The following is a 17,062-nucleotide window of genomic DNA, read 5'->3' on the forward strand; positions in this document are numbered from 1 at the left end:
ATGTGTATGTGAATGGACCGACACGTGTTTGCAACATGTGTATGTGAATGGACCGACACACGTTTGCAATACGTGTATGTGAATGGACCGACACGTGTTTGCAATACGTGTATGTGAATGGACCGACACACGTTTGCAATACGTGTATGTGAATAGACTGACACGTGTTTGCAATACATGTATGTGAATGGACCGACACACGTTTGCAATACGTGTATGTGAATGGACCGACACGTGTTTGCAGTACGTGTATGTGAATGGACTGACACGTGCTTGCAATTATGTCGTTGTAAATGTAAACCATCAACATGTTTGCAAGGTGTGTATGTGAAGGGACAGACAAGTTAACTGTCCTGGTGGTTCAGTACAATATGGATAATGTATCAATCTGTTTTTCATTTTATCTGATTTCTTTCCATTTCATTACAATCGCAGGTCTCGGAGCCAGAGCCAGAAGCCTATTGATTATGAATGATAGCAAATCAAAGACGAATGGTTATTGCTGGGGTTCTTCGAAGAAAAAGTACTGCAACTTTTCAGAAAAACTTGAGCCATATTTGCTCATTGGTAGAATTTGTGGGAGTGGTGAGATGTCGAAAGGTTGCCTGGGAAAACATAGGTGAAGGACGTGTATACATAAACGTGTATACATTCCCACAGTGCTCTTTTTATTACCTGTTGGGACCAAACCTATGTGAAATTCAACAGGGGAGAAAAGCCTCAGGTTGGGCAAGAGCCGGCGGGGGGGGGAAATTAAGGTTACGTTGAGGAATGAAACGCAGTCACTCACAAGTAAAGTGGCTTTCACAAGAACTACAGGCCTGCACTCTAAAAGCCATTATTCATAATGGGCTGTGCGTAATGCCTCCCCTGGACAAATATCCCTGTTTAGAGCCGCAAAGAGGGAGTTCAGGGACGTAGTCATGTCTTGTGGCCTGCCACGTCTCTATCACAAGGTTCAAGATTGTGACATTTTAGGGAAGTTGGGAACTTTTCCAGTACAGTATCAACCATGAATCAGTTCGACGGGGTCAAGGGTCAAGGGTTTTTCAGCCAATCTTGCTCAAATTTTACAGACACATGCTAGTCAGTCCCTAAAAAGTGTGTACCAAATTTGTAGTGATTCGGCAAAACTCTGAAACACTCTTACATTGGTGGTTTTGTAGAGCTGTGTGAGAAATTTTAATGAAATTTGCATTTTGGGATTTAATAGCAGTGCCGCCTTCTTTGCTTTTTTTTTTCTCACATTTTTGCCGTTGTTTTTTTTTCCCTTCTTAAATAATCTTTGTGAATTTTCTTTTGGTGATATTATGACTTTATTTCCATCATGTTTTGACTTTATTTTTTACATTTTCCAACTGTTTCAACTTTCTTTTTGTAAATATTCTTTATTCTGCTAATATTTTGACTTTATTCTCCTAACATTATTACTTTTTGCACCAAATTTTCCAAAAATACACCTTTTTATTTGTTTTTTGTTTGTTTCTCAGAATATTTTCTTTAATATTTCTCCTTTAAAGTTACTAAAATGACTTTATTTTTCCTCGTAATATTACGATGCTATTCCTGTAAAACGATGCCTTTTTGTCATTAGATTCAACTTTTCTCTCTCTCTCTATTCTTGTAAAATGACTCCAGATTTTCCCATTTCTGCTGTTGTTTTGTTAAATTTTCCAGCTGTTTCAACCTTGTTCTTCTTTATACCCATAATATTTTCACTTTATTCTGGTAACATTATAACTTTTTCCGCAACCTAATTTTCCAAAAATGACAAGTTTATTTGCTCTTTTGTTTGTTTCTCATAATGTTCTGACTTTTTTAATATTTCAACTTTATGCTACTAAAATGACAGGATTATTACTGTGATTCTCAAAATTGCAAATGTTTCTTGTTAGATTACAACTTTTTTCTCTTAATATATTGACTGTATTCCTGTAAAATTACTACTGATTTATAAATATTTCCTGTTTTTTTTCTTCTTTTTTTTGTTAAATTATATTTTTAGAATGTGCCGCGGGCCGCAAATGGCCCTCGGGCTGCACTTTGGACACCCCTGCCACACACAAACAAGTACACCATGTAGCAGCAAGCATCAACGACCTAGCTAGGGGTTGGTGGCAGTAGCCAGCATCGGTCTCATCATCTCCGGCTGTCAGCACACTGAAATACCCCGTCTCACAGACAGTGACATGCTACTGGCTAGCGCTGGCGGCTTACTTAAGGAGTTTCTGATAAAGTTTGGTTGTTTTTTGAGGTCTATGACCTGTGGGGTATTGCCGTAGGCTCGGCATTCAGCATGAGTAGGTTGTTTTGCAACTTATAATCAATGGCTACTACTATTATTCGGCAGCTTAGCCTCTCGTAACCCTAACCCTAACCCTAACCCTAACCCCGGTCATGTGATGCTAGGGGAGGATTTCAAAGTGCATGGCCGCAGACGCACCGAGAGCCCCGTTCTGCAAGTGGCCTATAAAAGATGAATGATGCCGTGCTGTATTTTTATCAGCCGGCCCGAGGACACGTATGAACTGGAGCAGCAAAAAAACGCTCCGTTTCACCGTCTTCGGAGGAAATCGTGGATTGGGGTGGTAATGGGGGTGGGGGGGTTAGCTCGGCGTGCACGTCCAATTGTCCCCCAGCACTGTTACCGTTGTGTAAAAACGGACACAGAATGAAATGGCAACCTCTTGTCTCGGGGGTTCCTGTCAGAAAGTCAAGTGTGCAGAGCTCCAAAAAGGGGAAGTGAGGGGAGGAAAACCACCGTCTGCAAAAACAACCTCGCGGGCTCTCGTCGTCCCGTTTGCTTTGACGTACGCTTGCTAGAACGTTAGAACACGAGCCCTCGTGTGGGTGTGCGGCGGTGAGAAGTGCGAGACAGAAGGAGGATGTACTTGAGACAAAGAGGACGAGCTCGCCTGAGTTGTTTTGTGTTTTCGGTGTCAGGCCGCACACAGCAGAGGAAGATGCAAACAAGAAAAGGGAGGAGGATGAGGAGGAGGAGAAGAAGGTCGCTGTCTTTTGGAAACGGCTGACAGCTTGACAGCTCTGCTGAGTCCCACGGAAACCTACAGAGACAAAGTGAAGAGCAGAGAGACAAACTGGGCAATGGAAGGAAGGAAGGAGGCAAAATGGGAAGGACAGTTCATCTTTAAAATATCCGCAATGTGATGAGAGCCAATGCAAAAACTGTAACAACCAGAGGGCTTTGTCACGATTTTTATGCCCAGTTTTTATTGAAAGCTACAGCGGAACCTCTGTTAGCGTCTGCCCCGGTTAGCGTTTTTTCCGTGTCGAAAGTGCACACCCAAATTTTGCCTTGGTTTGCGTACGTTTTCCGGTTAGCATACAATATGGGTGTATATATATATATACTGTACGCTGCTCAAAAAAATTAAAGGAACACTTCGAAAACATCAGATCTAAACTGGGGGACAAGTGATCTTGAATATCTTGAAGGACCTTCTACGGCCCTGTCCAGCTCTCCTGGAGTAACTACCTGTCTCCTGGAATCTCCTCCATGCGTCCAGGTACCGCAGTGATGCCCTGGTCCAGATCTGGGAGGAGATCCCCCAGGACACCATCCGTAGTCTCATTAGGAGCATGCCCCAACGTTGTCAGGCATGCGTACAAGCACGTGCGGGCCACACAAACTACTGAGAATCATTTTGAGTTGCTACAATGACATTTTAGCAAAATGGACCAGTCTGCTGCATCATTTTTTCACTTTCATTTTTGGGGTGTCTTTGATTTCCCCCCTCTATAGGGTGATCATTTTCATTTCTATCAAATGATGTGGCATCATTTTGTTACTAATACATCACCCAATTATTATCAGGAAACATATTCAAGATCATTTTCCCCCCAGTTTAGATCTGATGTGTTTTCCAAGTGTTCCTCTAATTTTTTTGAGCAGTGTATATCTCTGTCTGTCTGTGTGTATACTGTGTATGTTTTTATTTGAATATTTTTAATGCCAGTTATTATTTTTTGATATTACACAATTGTTGACTATATCAAAGCATCCTGCATGAATTGCTTGTGATGCAGTTTCAAAATGAAAAAAATAATCTCATAGATTAAATGAATGAATAGTAATATAGATTGGAAATATTTCATATATGATGTGAAAAAGATATGTACATTTGATCTGGTTATATTTAATAGAATGTGTGACAGAAATCAATAAAAGAATAAGGAAAGAAAATCACATCATGCCTTTTTTTTGGAATCTGTAGTCCTGTGGGTGTACCTAATGAAGTGTCTGGCAAGTGTACATTGCAGCAATCTTATTTTTTTGTTATAATAACAACTTCTAAACTCATTTTGATGGCTCGCTTGCTTCTAAGGAGAACGTAACATTGCCTTTGTTGCCGTGGTGACCCTGGACCACCTACTTCGGGTGGTCTGTAAGCTAAGCCTGAGGAAAAACCAAGAAATACACATTTTTTCTCCCCCTAACCTGCAAACTTCGGTTCTGTGTTAGTTAAAGGGACACTTTGGATTTCTTTACATGAAGTTGTATGACATCCCCATCAGCAGTGTAGTCCATCAACAGCGACTTTCCCCCCACTTGGTTCTCCGAAGTCCAGTTCTGGTGATGAAGAACGTAGTTCCAGGTAGTCGCTGGGGTTTCACAAGTAAGGAGTTTGGCTTCTCAAAACAACATGCGTTCATTTGCATCACAAAAATGTCTCCTGGAAAAAAATCAGACCTCACAAATTGCTCTGAGTTATATTTGTCTCCCTGCGCACTGTCTCCTGTCCATTTTTGTGGATGTGACGAAGACGCTCGCATCTTGTTCCGCGACGGTGCGCTAAGGTGTGAGTGTCTTCGTCACCTACACAAGAATGGAGAGGCGTCCGTGCGCAGGGACACGGCAGAAGGCAAATATAACGCAGAGCGATTTTGTGAGGTCTGATATTTTTCGAGGAGGCATTTTTTTGATGCAAATGTATTACTCTTTTGAACACATATTGTTTTGAGAAGCCAAACTCCCCATCGACTACCTGGAACTATGTTCTTCATCACCGAAATTCAACCAGAACTGGACTTAGAAGACCAAGTGGGGGGTAAGTTGCTGTTGATGTCGTACACTGCTGATGGGGATGTCAGACAACTTCATATAAAACAAAAAAATCTGAACTATCCCTTTAAAGCAAAAGGAATAGCCAGGAAAAGTCCAGAAAATCAGTTTTTCAGGCAGTAGGAGAGGCCCCAAATGTATTACATCTGATGAGGGGATTCTCACTGTGCCAGACTTCGAAAACCCCTGCTGTATATGACCTTTAAACCCCCCTGCTGTATGTAATATTTGCTACTCAGCCTGGACACTTACGCTCACCTCATGAAGAAGCATTGGCGCTAACATTACGGTTCAGATTCATGTGGAGCACCGTACTAGCACGCCAACATTATCACTCAACGTTGATTTATTGCTGTTATAACAAACAAGCACTCTATTGATTTTAGAAGTTGTTTAAATAAAACACTTGAACCGGGCAACCCCGGATGAATGAGGATTGAGGAGAGCCGTAGATGGACTTCGGCGAATACCAGCTATTGTTGGAATGCCGTAGCAACGTGCACCAGCTTGGAAGTGGGAGTTGTGGAAGGAGTGGGGGGTGTTGGGTCAATGGGTTTGTTGCACTGTTGGAGACCCTCATTGTGTATGTTAAGTTCTGACTGTGTTTAAAGCCTGTCGCACTATATCGTTTGTACAGCCTCACACAGAACCTCCATTAGCACTATTTTAATATAACCTTTGTCTTGCATGTATGCATGCAGCCGCTCGTGTGTGCGTGTGCGTGTGTGTGTGTGTGCAGCAGCTAGGTGACACTTTGAGTTAAAGGCGAACATGCTCCAAGCAACCACGTAACTATGCCCATGTGCAGCAGATACAACATTGAGCATGTAAATCATCCCAGCGTAGCGTGTTAGCGTGCAAGCATTCGGCTAATTAACTTCCAACTCTTCAGGAGCTGAAGGCACTCGGCAAGCTTTTTGGTCATAAAGCATGAATGCAAAATGTCTTAATGTGCTAATGGAACTTGATGAGGACTCAAAGAAGCTTTTTAATTTTTACATCCCAGCCATGGCGGGACGTAGGTTGTCTATAAATTGAATGAAAGTGTTTGGAAAAGTTTGTTGAACCTGAGGAAAGACTAGAGCTTGACAAGCTATGACTCTGATAATGAGTACTCTTGGACTGTATACACACATTGTTTTTATTGCAAAATAATCAATTATTTAATCAATAAATGTTGGTGTGTCCTAAATCGTGTGCCCTTTTTCCACTGCAGTACCTACTTCACTTGGCACACCAGTCTGTATTTCTAATACCAGTGGCTAGGCATGATAACACACATTAGCCATTATTGTACTCCATAGTCTCCACTTTGCTACAGCGCTCCGTTTTATTGATGCCCTCAGTATTCTCTTGGATAAAATACACACACGTTAACGTTGGTGCTGTGCCTTAGCTGTGAGCGCTACGGTATTATACTCCACATCCTCAAATTTGCTGCAGCACTCCCTTTACTTGATGCCCTCAGTCTCCTCTTGGATCATTTTTTCCAAACAATCCTATCTCACTGGATTTCATTTTTAAGTGCATTGGAGACATCAAGAAATGTCTCACACACAGACACACACACACACACACACATATATACATGTGTATATATATACTGTGTATATATATATATATATATATATATATATATATATATTACATTTAAATGAGTCCAACACTGAATGCATTGTATTTGGATCAAATTTGCTCACTGGTGCTGTCCCAGATCTGGACTTTCTTGCCCCCTACTGTAACTCTGTGGTTAATAATCTGAGTGTTTAAGGGATAGTTCACATTTTTTGAAGTTGTCTATCAGCAGTGTAGTGAATCAACAATGACTTACGCCCAGTGGGGCCACCTAAGTAAAGAGTTTGGCTTCGAAAGGGTAATACATTTGCATCACAAAAATGTCTCCTTGAAAAAAATCAGACCTCACAAACGCTCGGCGTTACTTTCTCTCCCGTGTCACTGCACGCTGTCGCCTGTCGCTACACAACGATGGACAAGCGACGGCGTGCAGTAATACGACGGGAGAGAAAATAATGCCAAATGATTGTGAGGTAAGTCACTGTTGATGCACTACACTGCTGATGGGGATGTCATACAACTTCATGTCAAACATGTGATAACATCCAAACTATCCCTTTAAGTTTGACAGCTCCCTGAACTTTGGCAAACAGATTGGTTCTGTCCTTGTTAGTATTTTCCAGCTTCGCCTTCTGGCTAAAGTGAAGCCCTTTGTGAGTCGGGGAGATCTTGAAATGGCTAAGCATGCCTTCATTAGTTCTCGCATTGATTCCTGCAATGCGCTAATGCTGGTATCAACCAGTCTTTACTCAACCATTTACATTTACTTGTGGACAGAGCCACATCACTCCAGTTCCACGCACTCTGCACTGGCTTCCAGTCCGTTTCAGAGTTGATTTTGAACTTTTAATGTTTGTTTTTAAGGCAATTCATTTATTTGTGTGAACTTTTAAACATCCATTGCCCCATCAGAGCTGTGGTCCGCTAACCCACAGCTGCCTTGAGGTCCCTCGGTCCAGTTAGAAACAGCGGGGTGATCGGTCCTTTTCTGGAGCTGGTCCCAGGCTGTGGAACGTCTTACCTTTTGAATTGCGGACCATCACAGACTTACGTTTGTTTAAGGCAAAACTTAAGACTCATTTGTTCCCAACTCCATCTGGCACATAAGAGCATCGTGACTCTATTTATTTGTATTCTTTTAATACATTTGATTTATTGTTTTATTATATTCTTCTCGTGTTATTTTGCTGTTTTATCTTGCGCTGTTGCTCCAGCACTTTGGTTCAGCTACAGCTGATGTCAGGCGCTATATAAATAAAGTTTGATTGATATTCTGGTGCTGTGCCTTAGCTCCGGACACTAAGGTATTACGCTCCACGTTCTCAAATTTTCTGCAGCACTCCATTTACTTGTTGCCCTCAGTCTCCTCTTGGATAAAATACACACATGTTAATGTTAGAGTACTCTGGTGCTATGCCTTCACTCTGGATGCTATGTTATTATACTCCGTATTCTGACAATTTTTGCACGGCTCCATTTTTTTTTATGCCCTCAGGCTCCTCTTGGATAAAATAGAAACATTTTAACTTCACAGTCCTCTGGTGCTACCCCTTAACTCTAGACGCAGCAGTATTATACGCCACACTCTCCACTCTGAGGCAGCGCTCCGTTTTCTCGCTGCCCTGAGTCTCCTCTTGGATAAAATGTGTTTCTTTGTTCTCCTCCGTTGTTGATCTTTATTGGCAATGTATCCTAGGTTTTGGCAGTTTCCTTGAGAGTAGAAAAGGGGGACTTCAGTTTCTCTTCATGCAGCGGCACAAGCCGGGTCTCATACCTTAGTCCATAACATAACCATGTCTGTGTTAACTGAGTGTGTTCATGACCTCCTTTTTATTGTCATTCTTATGTGTTTCCTCAGGATCCCGCTGGCATCTTTGAACTGGTGGAGCTGGTGGGAAATGGCACCTACGGCCAAGTGTACAAGGTAAGATAACACTCTGATACACGTTCAAGGAGAAAGATAAGATAAAAGCTGAAAGCAGTACACGAGCACCAGAGCCATGGAGCCTATGAAGATAAACAGCGAAGATGCATCAATTGGGATTGCTTTTAGTTGCTGGTGCTTCATCCCTGGTGTGTGTCTCGGTGAAGTCATTAAAGGGGAAGTGTTGCTTGTGCTCGGCTCTTTGCGATGTTACAACATCACTGCGGTTGGTATCTCTCTGCCCAATTTTGCTGCCTTCACTTCCCTCTGTCATGGACCTCGCTTCCTTTTCCTGACGCCACCGCCGACCTCATACTGCCGCTTTGTGCAGTCGTCTTTGGCAGGAATAAATAAGCTGGCTCGTCGTAGGATGTCTTAAAACAGGAGGGCGGACACACTAAGGGTCTTGTAGGTGCGAGCGTCCCGTCTTGGTAGCATCCGTCAAGGTTGGTCACCAACGTAGAAGAGCTCTTTAAACTGGTGTGATCAGACAAGAGGTCACGCAGAGGTGACCTTTTAGAAATCAGACAGCCTCACTTGTATTTGAGACAAAAAGGAAAAGCGGAAAGAGATGTGAGTGTTCATTTATTGCTGAGCAGGCTGTCTCAGTGAAAGTCACAGCTCATTTACTGGCTGACATTCAGCTCCCTATACATTACCCTGAGTGCCTATGGCAACAGTGCCGGCCTGTTGGCTCCGCAGCCTGCACGTCTACTCTGCTCTGTGATTGGTTGCCGCCCACTGTGAGGAAAAACAATACTGAAGTAAATATTCATAATTAAAATTGTTGTTCTTGTTTGCTTAATTTATTGGTATATATGTTTATGTGTTTATGTTTCTTATGTTCTTATTCTTTCATTTGTTTTCTTTCTTTTCTTGGGAGAATGAACAGAATAAGATTTTCATTGCATGGTATAACTGCTGTTTTACCATGCACATGACAATAAAACTCTCTTGAATCTTGAATCTTGAATCTTGTGTAAATATTCATCTTAAATACAACCTCGGGGTTTGATGTTGCAAATTATGTCAGCATTTTTCCCCCTACTCTGATTGCCTAACAATGTAAGTTACCAGTGTGCTCGAATGCATCATCATACATACAGGCAGCGCTTAATTGATCCTGCTCTGACACAAAGAAAGGAGACAGGCATGGAGTTGTTCATCATTCTGTGTGCCGTTTTATATGAACAAATGAGTTCGTACGGTAATCCCTCGCCACAGCGCGCTTCCAGTTTCGCAGCTTCATTCTATCATGGCTTTTAAAAAATGTATTAATTGAAAAGTTGCGTTGCTTTGTAGTTGAATATGGCCTTTTGTAACAATCGCACTTCCTTTTTAGAAGTGTCGCAGCTACAACGCAACTTACTGAGGTCGCGGGAGGACAAAATATCAGCTGGGAGAAAAAAAATGCAACAACAAAAATGCTCAATTGCTTCCAATACGGTTGTTTGATCACACCCAATTAATCCCGCATATGACACTCCCTCCCCCCAAACTAAACATATTAAACACTCCGCACTGCCGCAAACTTCCCACCCGCCAACAAAAGCAATCATCCCCAAAAACTCACAATTTATCCCCTCCCAAAGTGTCCCCAGAGTCACAAAAATAAGGCAAGGCGATGTCTCGCTCAAGCAGTGAAATCCGCCGTTTCGCTCACGAACGCGCATCCACTCGATTAATTCAAGAGATTCAAGAGTTTTATTGTCATATGCACAGTAAAACAGTAAAACAGGTAGTTATACCATGCAATGAAATTCTTATTCTGTTCATTCTCCCAAGAAAAGAAAGAAAACACAAGAAATTGAATAAGAACAGAGGAAACATGAATACCATTAAATTAAGCGACAACAGAAGAGACATGAATACAAATAAACAAATAAATAAATAAAGTGCTACGAGTGTGTGCGTGTGTTGCGTGCGGCGTGTGTGAGTGCTTTGTTGAGAAGCCTGATGGCCTGTGGGTAAAAGCTGTTTGCCAGCCTTGTCCACCTGCCGTCGATCTTTGTGTCCGGTGCTCCACAGGCAAAAAGTAATCCAGTCAGAAAAGAAAAAGTCTAAACGTTAGTTCATTAATTAGTTCGGGAAAAGTTTGACTCTGTGGTCTAAACGCCGTCTCGCGGGAACCCAGGTTGGCGTGCGACGTCACTCTTTCCGCCCCGTGCGCAGCGCCTGCCTGTCTCATACACGCCCTAGCAGGGCGTTTCTTCTCGCCACAATGAACATTACAACAGATGCTGATATGATATATGCTGTATATGAATATAGCCTGTAAATGTTCCCATATATTCATCTTTCATATCATGACAGAAAGTTTTCTTCCAGCTGAGTCATAGTAGGACGCGCTTAAGGACGTCTCTCAACTATGCAATGGACCCATGTGGTCATTACACTTTTATTAAAAAAATATAAAATGTTTTTTTTCTAGCCCGTGGCTCATTCTAAAAATATAATTTAACAAAAAAGCCAAACAAACCAACAGCAAATATGAAAAAAGCAGTAATTTTACAAGAATAAAGTATTAAAATATTAAGAGAAAAAAGTTTAAATCAACACGAAAATGTCTCGTAATTTTCTCGTGACTGAGGAAAAGTAACATCATGTTAGCAGAAAAATGAAATAAAGTCTGTTCGATTATTGCTCCCTCACTATTTTGCGTTTTTTCAGAAGTTAATGAATAAGTGATCGCTGTTCCGTGGTAGAGTATGGTCTATTAGTAGTCACCACATTGAAATACAAGTGATATGTAGTATTTTGGTCATATGTAGTGTCATAGCATGTCTGACATGAGTGGGGGAGAAAAAAAATTCTCCTCCCATTCTCTGTGGAAGTGGTTAAGTTTTTGGCTTCTTAAGTTTAGAAGAAATACATTTGAGGCTAACTGGTTAGCTTGCTAACTAGCGGCCGTCTCAAGTCCCTGATGCATAAGAGTTGCCCGATGTGGTCTAAATGAAAAATAGTCATAAACAGGTTTTTGCTTGAACTACTAAAATATTCCATTTATTAACGTTGAATCCTATATCACGCAAATTCATTTATCACGGCCGGGTCTGGAAACAATTAACCGCTATAAACGAGGGACGACCCGATTAAAGAATAAATATGTCATTATTTTCAAGTCGTAATATTACAAATATAAGGCATTCGGAAGATTCCTTCAAAGATGTTGTAATGGTATGTAGTATTGTACACTGGTCACGAGGTGTCAATAATGTTACTGTAATGTTCAGTGAGACACACAAGCACCAGACTTTATTGCGGGTTTGAATGATCTCACAACAGGCGCAATAATCCTTAACACGAGCTACTGTTGCGGCCGTAACCCACGCCAAGCTAAAACTCAAACTCTGAAAACCCGGCGTCACTTTCTGTACGCCCCACACTCAGCTCCCCTAGCAGCGGAACACATTTACAACATTTACAAATGTTATTTCTGTTATTATGTCTACTATATTGGGGAATAGGAGTGTAAGAGTGACTATAGGGGTGTTATTTCATGTCTAGAGGGCTCTAATGATGTTAAAACTGCATTTAGAAGGTCACAAACTGGTTTTCTATGCTGTAGCTACAAAAATATTTCATTTATAAATGAGGAATCCTACGCCGCGGAAATTTTTATTCGCATCTGGAACCAAATAATCGAGGGATAACTGTGTATACATACAAGTCAGCTTGTTAAAGGGTTTGTTTGAGTGAGTGGCGAATGTAATATATTTGATCCTTTTGTCACATTAGATAAGTATTGATTTTGTACTGCTTCAGATTATGTTGTATGAGTTGTTCAGAGGTGACGTATTTGAAGATAAAGGGCTTCAAATAGTTTGTTTTTTTTACCAAAAAGCCGCAAATCTTTAGAAGCGTATTTTTCCATTTGGGTTCTAAACTGCACAACTTCAGAGCATTTGGCTTCAAGTTAGCAAAAAGAATGGTCAAGTTGTACAAAAAGCTAAGCACTGGATTACATTTGAACTGGTCAGTTTTCTAGCAACATGACCATCTGTGCCTGGCCACTAATAAGGGGAATGGCATCCCTGCTGTTGCCACGGTGACCCCGGATCAGCTGCTTTGTGCTTTGTTTCCAGTGATACTTGTGTTTTAGCATCATTTTAACGTGATGATGACGATAACAAAAATATGTATTTGTGAAAATATGTCACGTTTCTACTGTTTATACTGCCTTTTTGTACAAAAGCCTACTAAATTCTTCTGAGAACAGCCGGAACTACTTGACAAAAAAAGCACTGCAGCAAAACTGTCGTCTTTTTTCTTATACTGACAAGATTCCGATCCCTTTGTCTCGGCCCATATAAGCCCGGGGAGATGGATCATCATCATCATCATCATCCTCCTGTGAGCAGCTCAATCTGAGAGTGTGAGAAGATAAATTGACCTTCAGTCTGGTGGGTATTAGCCGAGTGGAACCGCTGCTGCCGAGGTGCTCGCAACCAGCTTTAACTCTCGTGTGTGGGGGGGGTGGGGCGGGTGGGGGTAATTGACTTAATTATCTCAGTGGCAATCAATAGAATGTCTAAGTTGTCGTGCCGAGGCTTTGATTGGCTGGAAAATAAAAGTTGTTTTTTATGTTTTCGACAATCCCAGCAGTTTACGTATATGATGTTTGTGTATATATTTTTTCCTGCTTGCTTACACACTGTGGAACCCCTGAGGTCTGTTCCAGCATCCTGGATGGCATCCGATTTGTTTCTATTTTGACACACAAAAAATTTAAAAAAAATGCTCATAGGAAATAATGGAAGTAGAAATCATCTGTTCCAGGGTCAAACTGTGGCCATTCTAAAATGATGCTGTGTTTTTAAAATCCCTTGCTCTTGAGAAAAAGCAAAACATGCACACTTAATCCGTTTCATGCTCACTGAGCTGAGTTCTTATGAGTTGTGCTTAAGTCTCGTGTCATGTTTTTTAATTACTTCATAAGAATTGCATCTTATCCTTTTTAATATTTCTTTTTTCAACCACAAAAGAGAATATAATCAACAAATGAAAAATAAATCAACAAGCCAACAATGTCAAAATAAAACCTAGCAATAAGAAGAAATACATTTACCTTTTACACCATTTACACTTATAATATTGACCTTTATTTTATTTGTAATTTCATTTTTAGTCCCAATTGATAAGGGTGCCCCTGATTTCACCATAATAACAGTATCGAATTATAACGGCCTCTAAAATCTCCGATACAAGCTCTCCGCGCCAGCACTTCTGTTCAGCAGCATCACTTTTTATTCAGCCTGCAGCGTCCACGCGATCACAACAGTGTGTGCTATTGTGTTTAGCAAGGAGCAGGACTGATGTCAGCCGTGTGGCTGTGTTTTTTGTTCAAGTCCGAAAAAGACATTGCAGCTGATTGCAAAACTTGTCATGCGCAAGTTTCCCGTGGTGGCACAGAACCGGGGACGTCTAACATAAACAACCTCATTGCGCATTTGAAAAATGTCATGAAGATTTTTGCAACGCCGCGGTTTCCTGAAACATCCACCGCCGTTTGAAACATTTGCAAAACGTCATCGGCTATAACAGAAAAAGGCTAGCCCTTGTTGGTGGTGAGTAATGACTGGTTTAAAAGCTCCGTTGGGCACCTGGAGCCTCGCTACATTATGGCTAGCCTCCTCTACATTGTCAATAAAACTGTACCCCGCATGCATAAAGAAATACACTGGTCAGTTTTTCTCATTCCTACTGTTGCTGACTATTCTCCGTTTGGGTAATATCACTTGATCAAACCTTTTCTAATATTCCACACTCCTAAACAAGTAATAAAAGTATGTATGATTCATGCTGATAGCGGATCAATAACTGTATCGGGCAATATTCAAGGCTGCACAATGGGAATCATATCGGAGATGAAAAGTATCGCGACATCCCTACTAGTTGAACTGTAGAAATCTTCCAGGTCCAGGTCTTGCAAGGATTGTCAACTGGTGGGTCGTGACCCAAAAGTGGGTTGCGGGTGTTGGCCTGGGGGAAAAAAAAAAAAAAAATTGTAACGACCCAAAGTCTGTGAATGCACATGAGAGGAATGACATCAAGCGGGGTCCTAACATGGCAGCCGTCATACACACAGCTGCAGAAATCTGCTGGAGAGGAACGCGCCATAAGTCCCTTTTTAAATATAAGATATATTTGAGAAGTTTGAGTATAAAAATGTTCGCAGTTGGAGTCACCGCATGTCACTGAGGGGTGGAACCAGTTAAGAACCACTGCTTTAGAGGCATATTTCTTTCCCCCATAAATTAGTGCGCGTTCATGTAAAATAGTTGACTTTAAGCTGTTTATGAGCCACAATGCAAGTAGGGCCCACTAATGGGTGGGGAAAAAAGCTTTTCCTGAATCCTCTTCCGTACTTACTGCTCATACATGACTTTCAAATGAGCTCCCACTACGTGCTGTTACAGTTCAAGTCAGCCAAGCGTGCATAAAGAAGCTATAGATATGTACGTAACCATGCGTGCGTGCAGCCGTAAAAAAAAAAGGGGCCGGCGCTGTTTTACGGGATGTTTGACGGAGGGCTAATAATGCGCCGTATAGCTGCCATTGTGCTTGCCTGCCAGCGAGAGATAGCGGGGTTATCAACCCGTTCCAAGAGTCTAGTTAAAAGATACACATCTGGGATTTCATCTCAGCCGGTCCCATGTTGTGTAAAAAGTGAATAGATCATTTGAGCTTTTCTCTCTCATCAGTGGCTTTATTGTGCCTCGCTATCATTTCAACCCATTTTGCTTCTTCAGCGCTCACTTCTGTGTGTTTCCCCTATCAATAAGTCATCACGTTTTTCTTAGTTTTTTGCCTTGAAACCTCCCTTGTGAGCTGCACTTGAGGGAGCAGCCTGCAGAGCCTTGCAGTGTGGATGTGTATGTATATATAGATAGATTCCACTGGCTGCTCTAAAAGGCCCATAAATAGAGAACATGGGTAATGCTGAATAATTAAACACATTCTCCATCTTCCACCCTCCCGTTAGGCCTCTCTTCATCTCATACTTTCTCATCTTCTCTCATTTATTATCCCCTTCTACAACTTGCACTTAACAGCCTCTCACAAGGCAGAACACTGAACGCAAAAGATTTGACGCTATATTCTGTTCAAGTGCTACTATTGTTCTACAAACAGGAGCAAAACATACATTCTATAAACATAGTCACACATTAAGTCACTTTAAGTCACATATATACACGGTGGCCGCACGGTGGTCTAGTGGTTAGCATGTTGGCCAACACAGGAACAGCCTGGAGATCGGGAAGACCTGGGTTCGATTCTCCCTTGGGAATGCCTTGGGCATTTCTGAATGTTCTCCCTGTGTGTGCGTGTGGGTTTTCTCCGGGTACCTCGGGTTTTCTACGGCTTCCTCCCACATTCCCAAAAACATGCAGGTTAGGTTAATTGGCGACTCTAAATTGCCCATAGGTATGAATGTGAGTGTGAATGGTTGTTTGTCTATATGTGCTGTGATTGGCTGGCGACCAGTCCAGGGTGTACTGTCGCCCGAAGTCAGCTGGGATAGGCTCCAGCATGCGACCCTAATGAAGATGAAGCGGTATAGAAAATGGATGGATATACAGGGTGTCCCAAAACACCTGCTGCAACAGTCTGTCATGCCAAGTATTGGAGAAGACTTCGAAGATGAGCAAGATGGAGCACGCCCACACTTTGATGAGATCTTGCAAAACAGGTGGATTGGAAGGAGGGGTTTTGTGATGTGTGCAATTTCATTGCGGCTAAAACAATGGTTTATGGTTAAAAGAACTACAGTTCCCATGATGCTTACAGTGCAGATTCAGGAATTAATGACATGGACGCTAATATTGCGTGTTCTGATCTGACAAATCTTAAGTAAGTTTGATCAAGTGTAGAATTACTACAGCTTCTGCTTGGACTGCTTTGTCCGTCGCAGCTGTTGAACAAAGAAAAAACATCTCACATCTAACTCTTTGGAGCTAACGAGTGACGCTGGGAAAACAGAGCGTAGGTAGGATTGCAAGGTTTAGAGTGTCTCTTTCTGTGCAAATATCCCATCTCTTTAAATTTGGTGGCTGCGGCTTGTGTTCCGGTTCAGAATTTACGGTACTGGTGATGCCCAACGGGATATTTTGTGATCGTTTTGTTCAAAATTTTGTCATTTATCCCCTTGGGAACAGCCTCTGTACCTTCTTTTTATAAGGATACGCCTTTCCTCACCCGATGCCTCAATGGGCCAGGAATGGGAGCAATTCCAATGACCCGAAAGCAGGGCGCAACTCCCCGGCAAGACGAGGTATTGATGGACTAATTGATTAATTGCATCTCCTGGTCATTCCCGCCGGGAAAGTCATCTTTCGCCCCGGTAGTTTCAAGGACGAGCGACAACTCGCTTGCAAGAACGCCGCCACGTTTTTGTGAAGAATGACACCTCGCCAGCCATGTCCACCTTTTGGCGTGCGGGTCTTTTTGAGTAGTTCACACGCTTTGTCTCCATGCTG

General features: G+C 42.0%; 1 protein-coding gene across 22 annotated transcripts in view; it reads left to right on the plus strand.

The window, feature by feature from the left end:
• Positions 1 to 17,062, plus strand: part of tnika (TRAF2 and NCK interacting kinase a) — an 83,239-nt gene that overhangs the window by 6,971 nt on the left and 59,206 nt on the right. For all 22 annotated transcript variants that reach the window (XR_008573366.1, XM_054795853.1, XM_054795856.1 and 19 more), the window contains exon 2: positions 8,517 to 8,582. Coding sequence is in view for 21 of the 22 variants with exons in the window: in XM_054795853.1 (XP_054651828.1) it covers positions 8,517 to 8,582 (66 nt within the window). In the remaining variant the exon portion in view is untranslated. The remainder of the gene's footprint in view (positions 1 to 8,516; positions 8,583 to 17,062) is intronic.

This window comes from Dunckerocampus dactyliophorus, chromosome 13 (genome assembly GCF_027744805.1).
Source record: "Dunckerocampus dactyliophorus isolate RoL2022-P2 chromosome 13, RoL_Ddac_1.1, whole genome shotgun sequence".
In the NCBI taxonomy this organism is placed as follows: Eukaryota; Metazoa; Chordata; class Actinopteri; order Syngnathiformes; family Syngnathidae; genus Dunckerocampus; species Dunckerocampus dactyliophorus.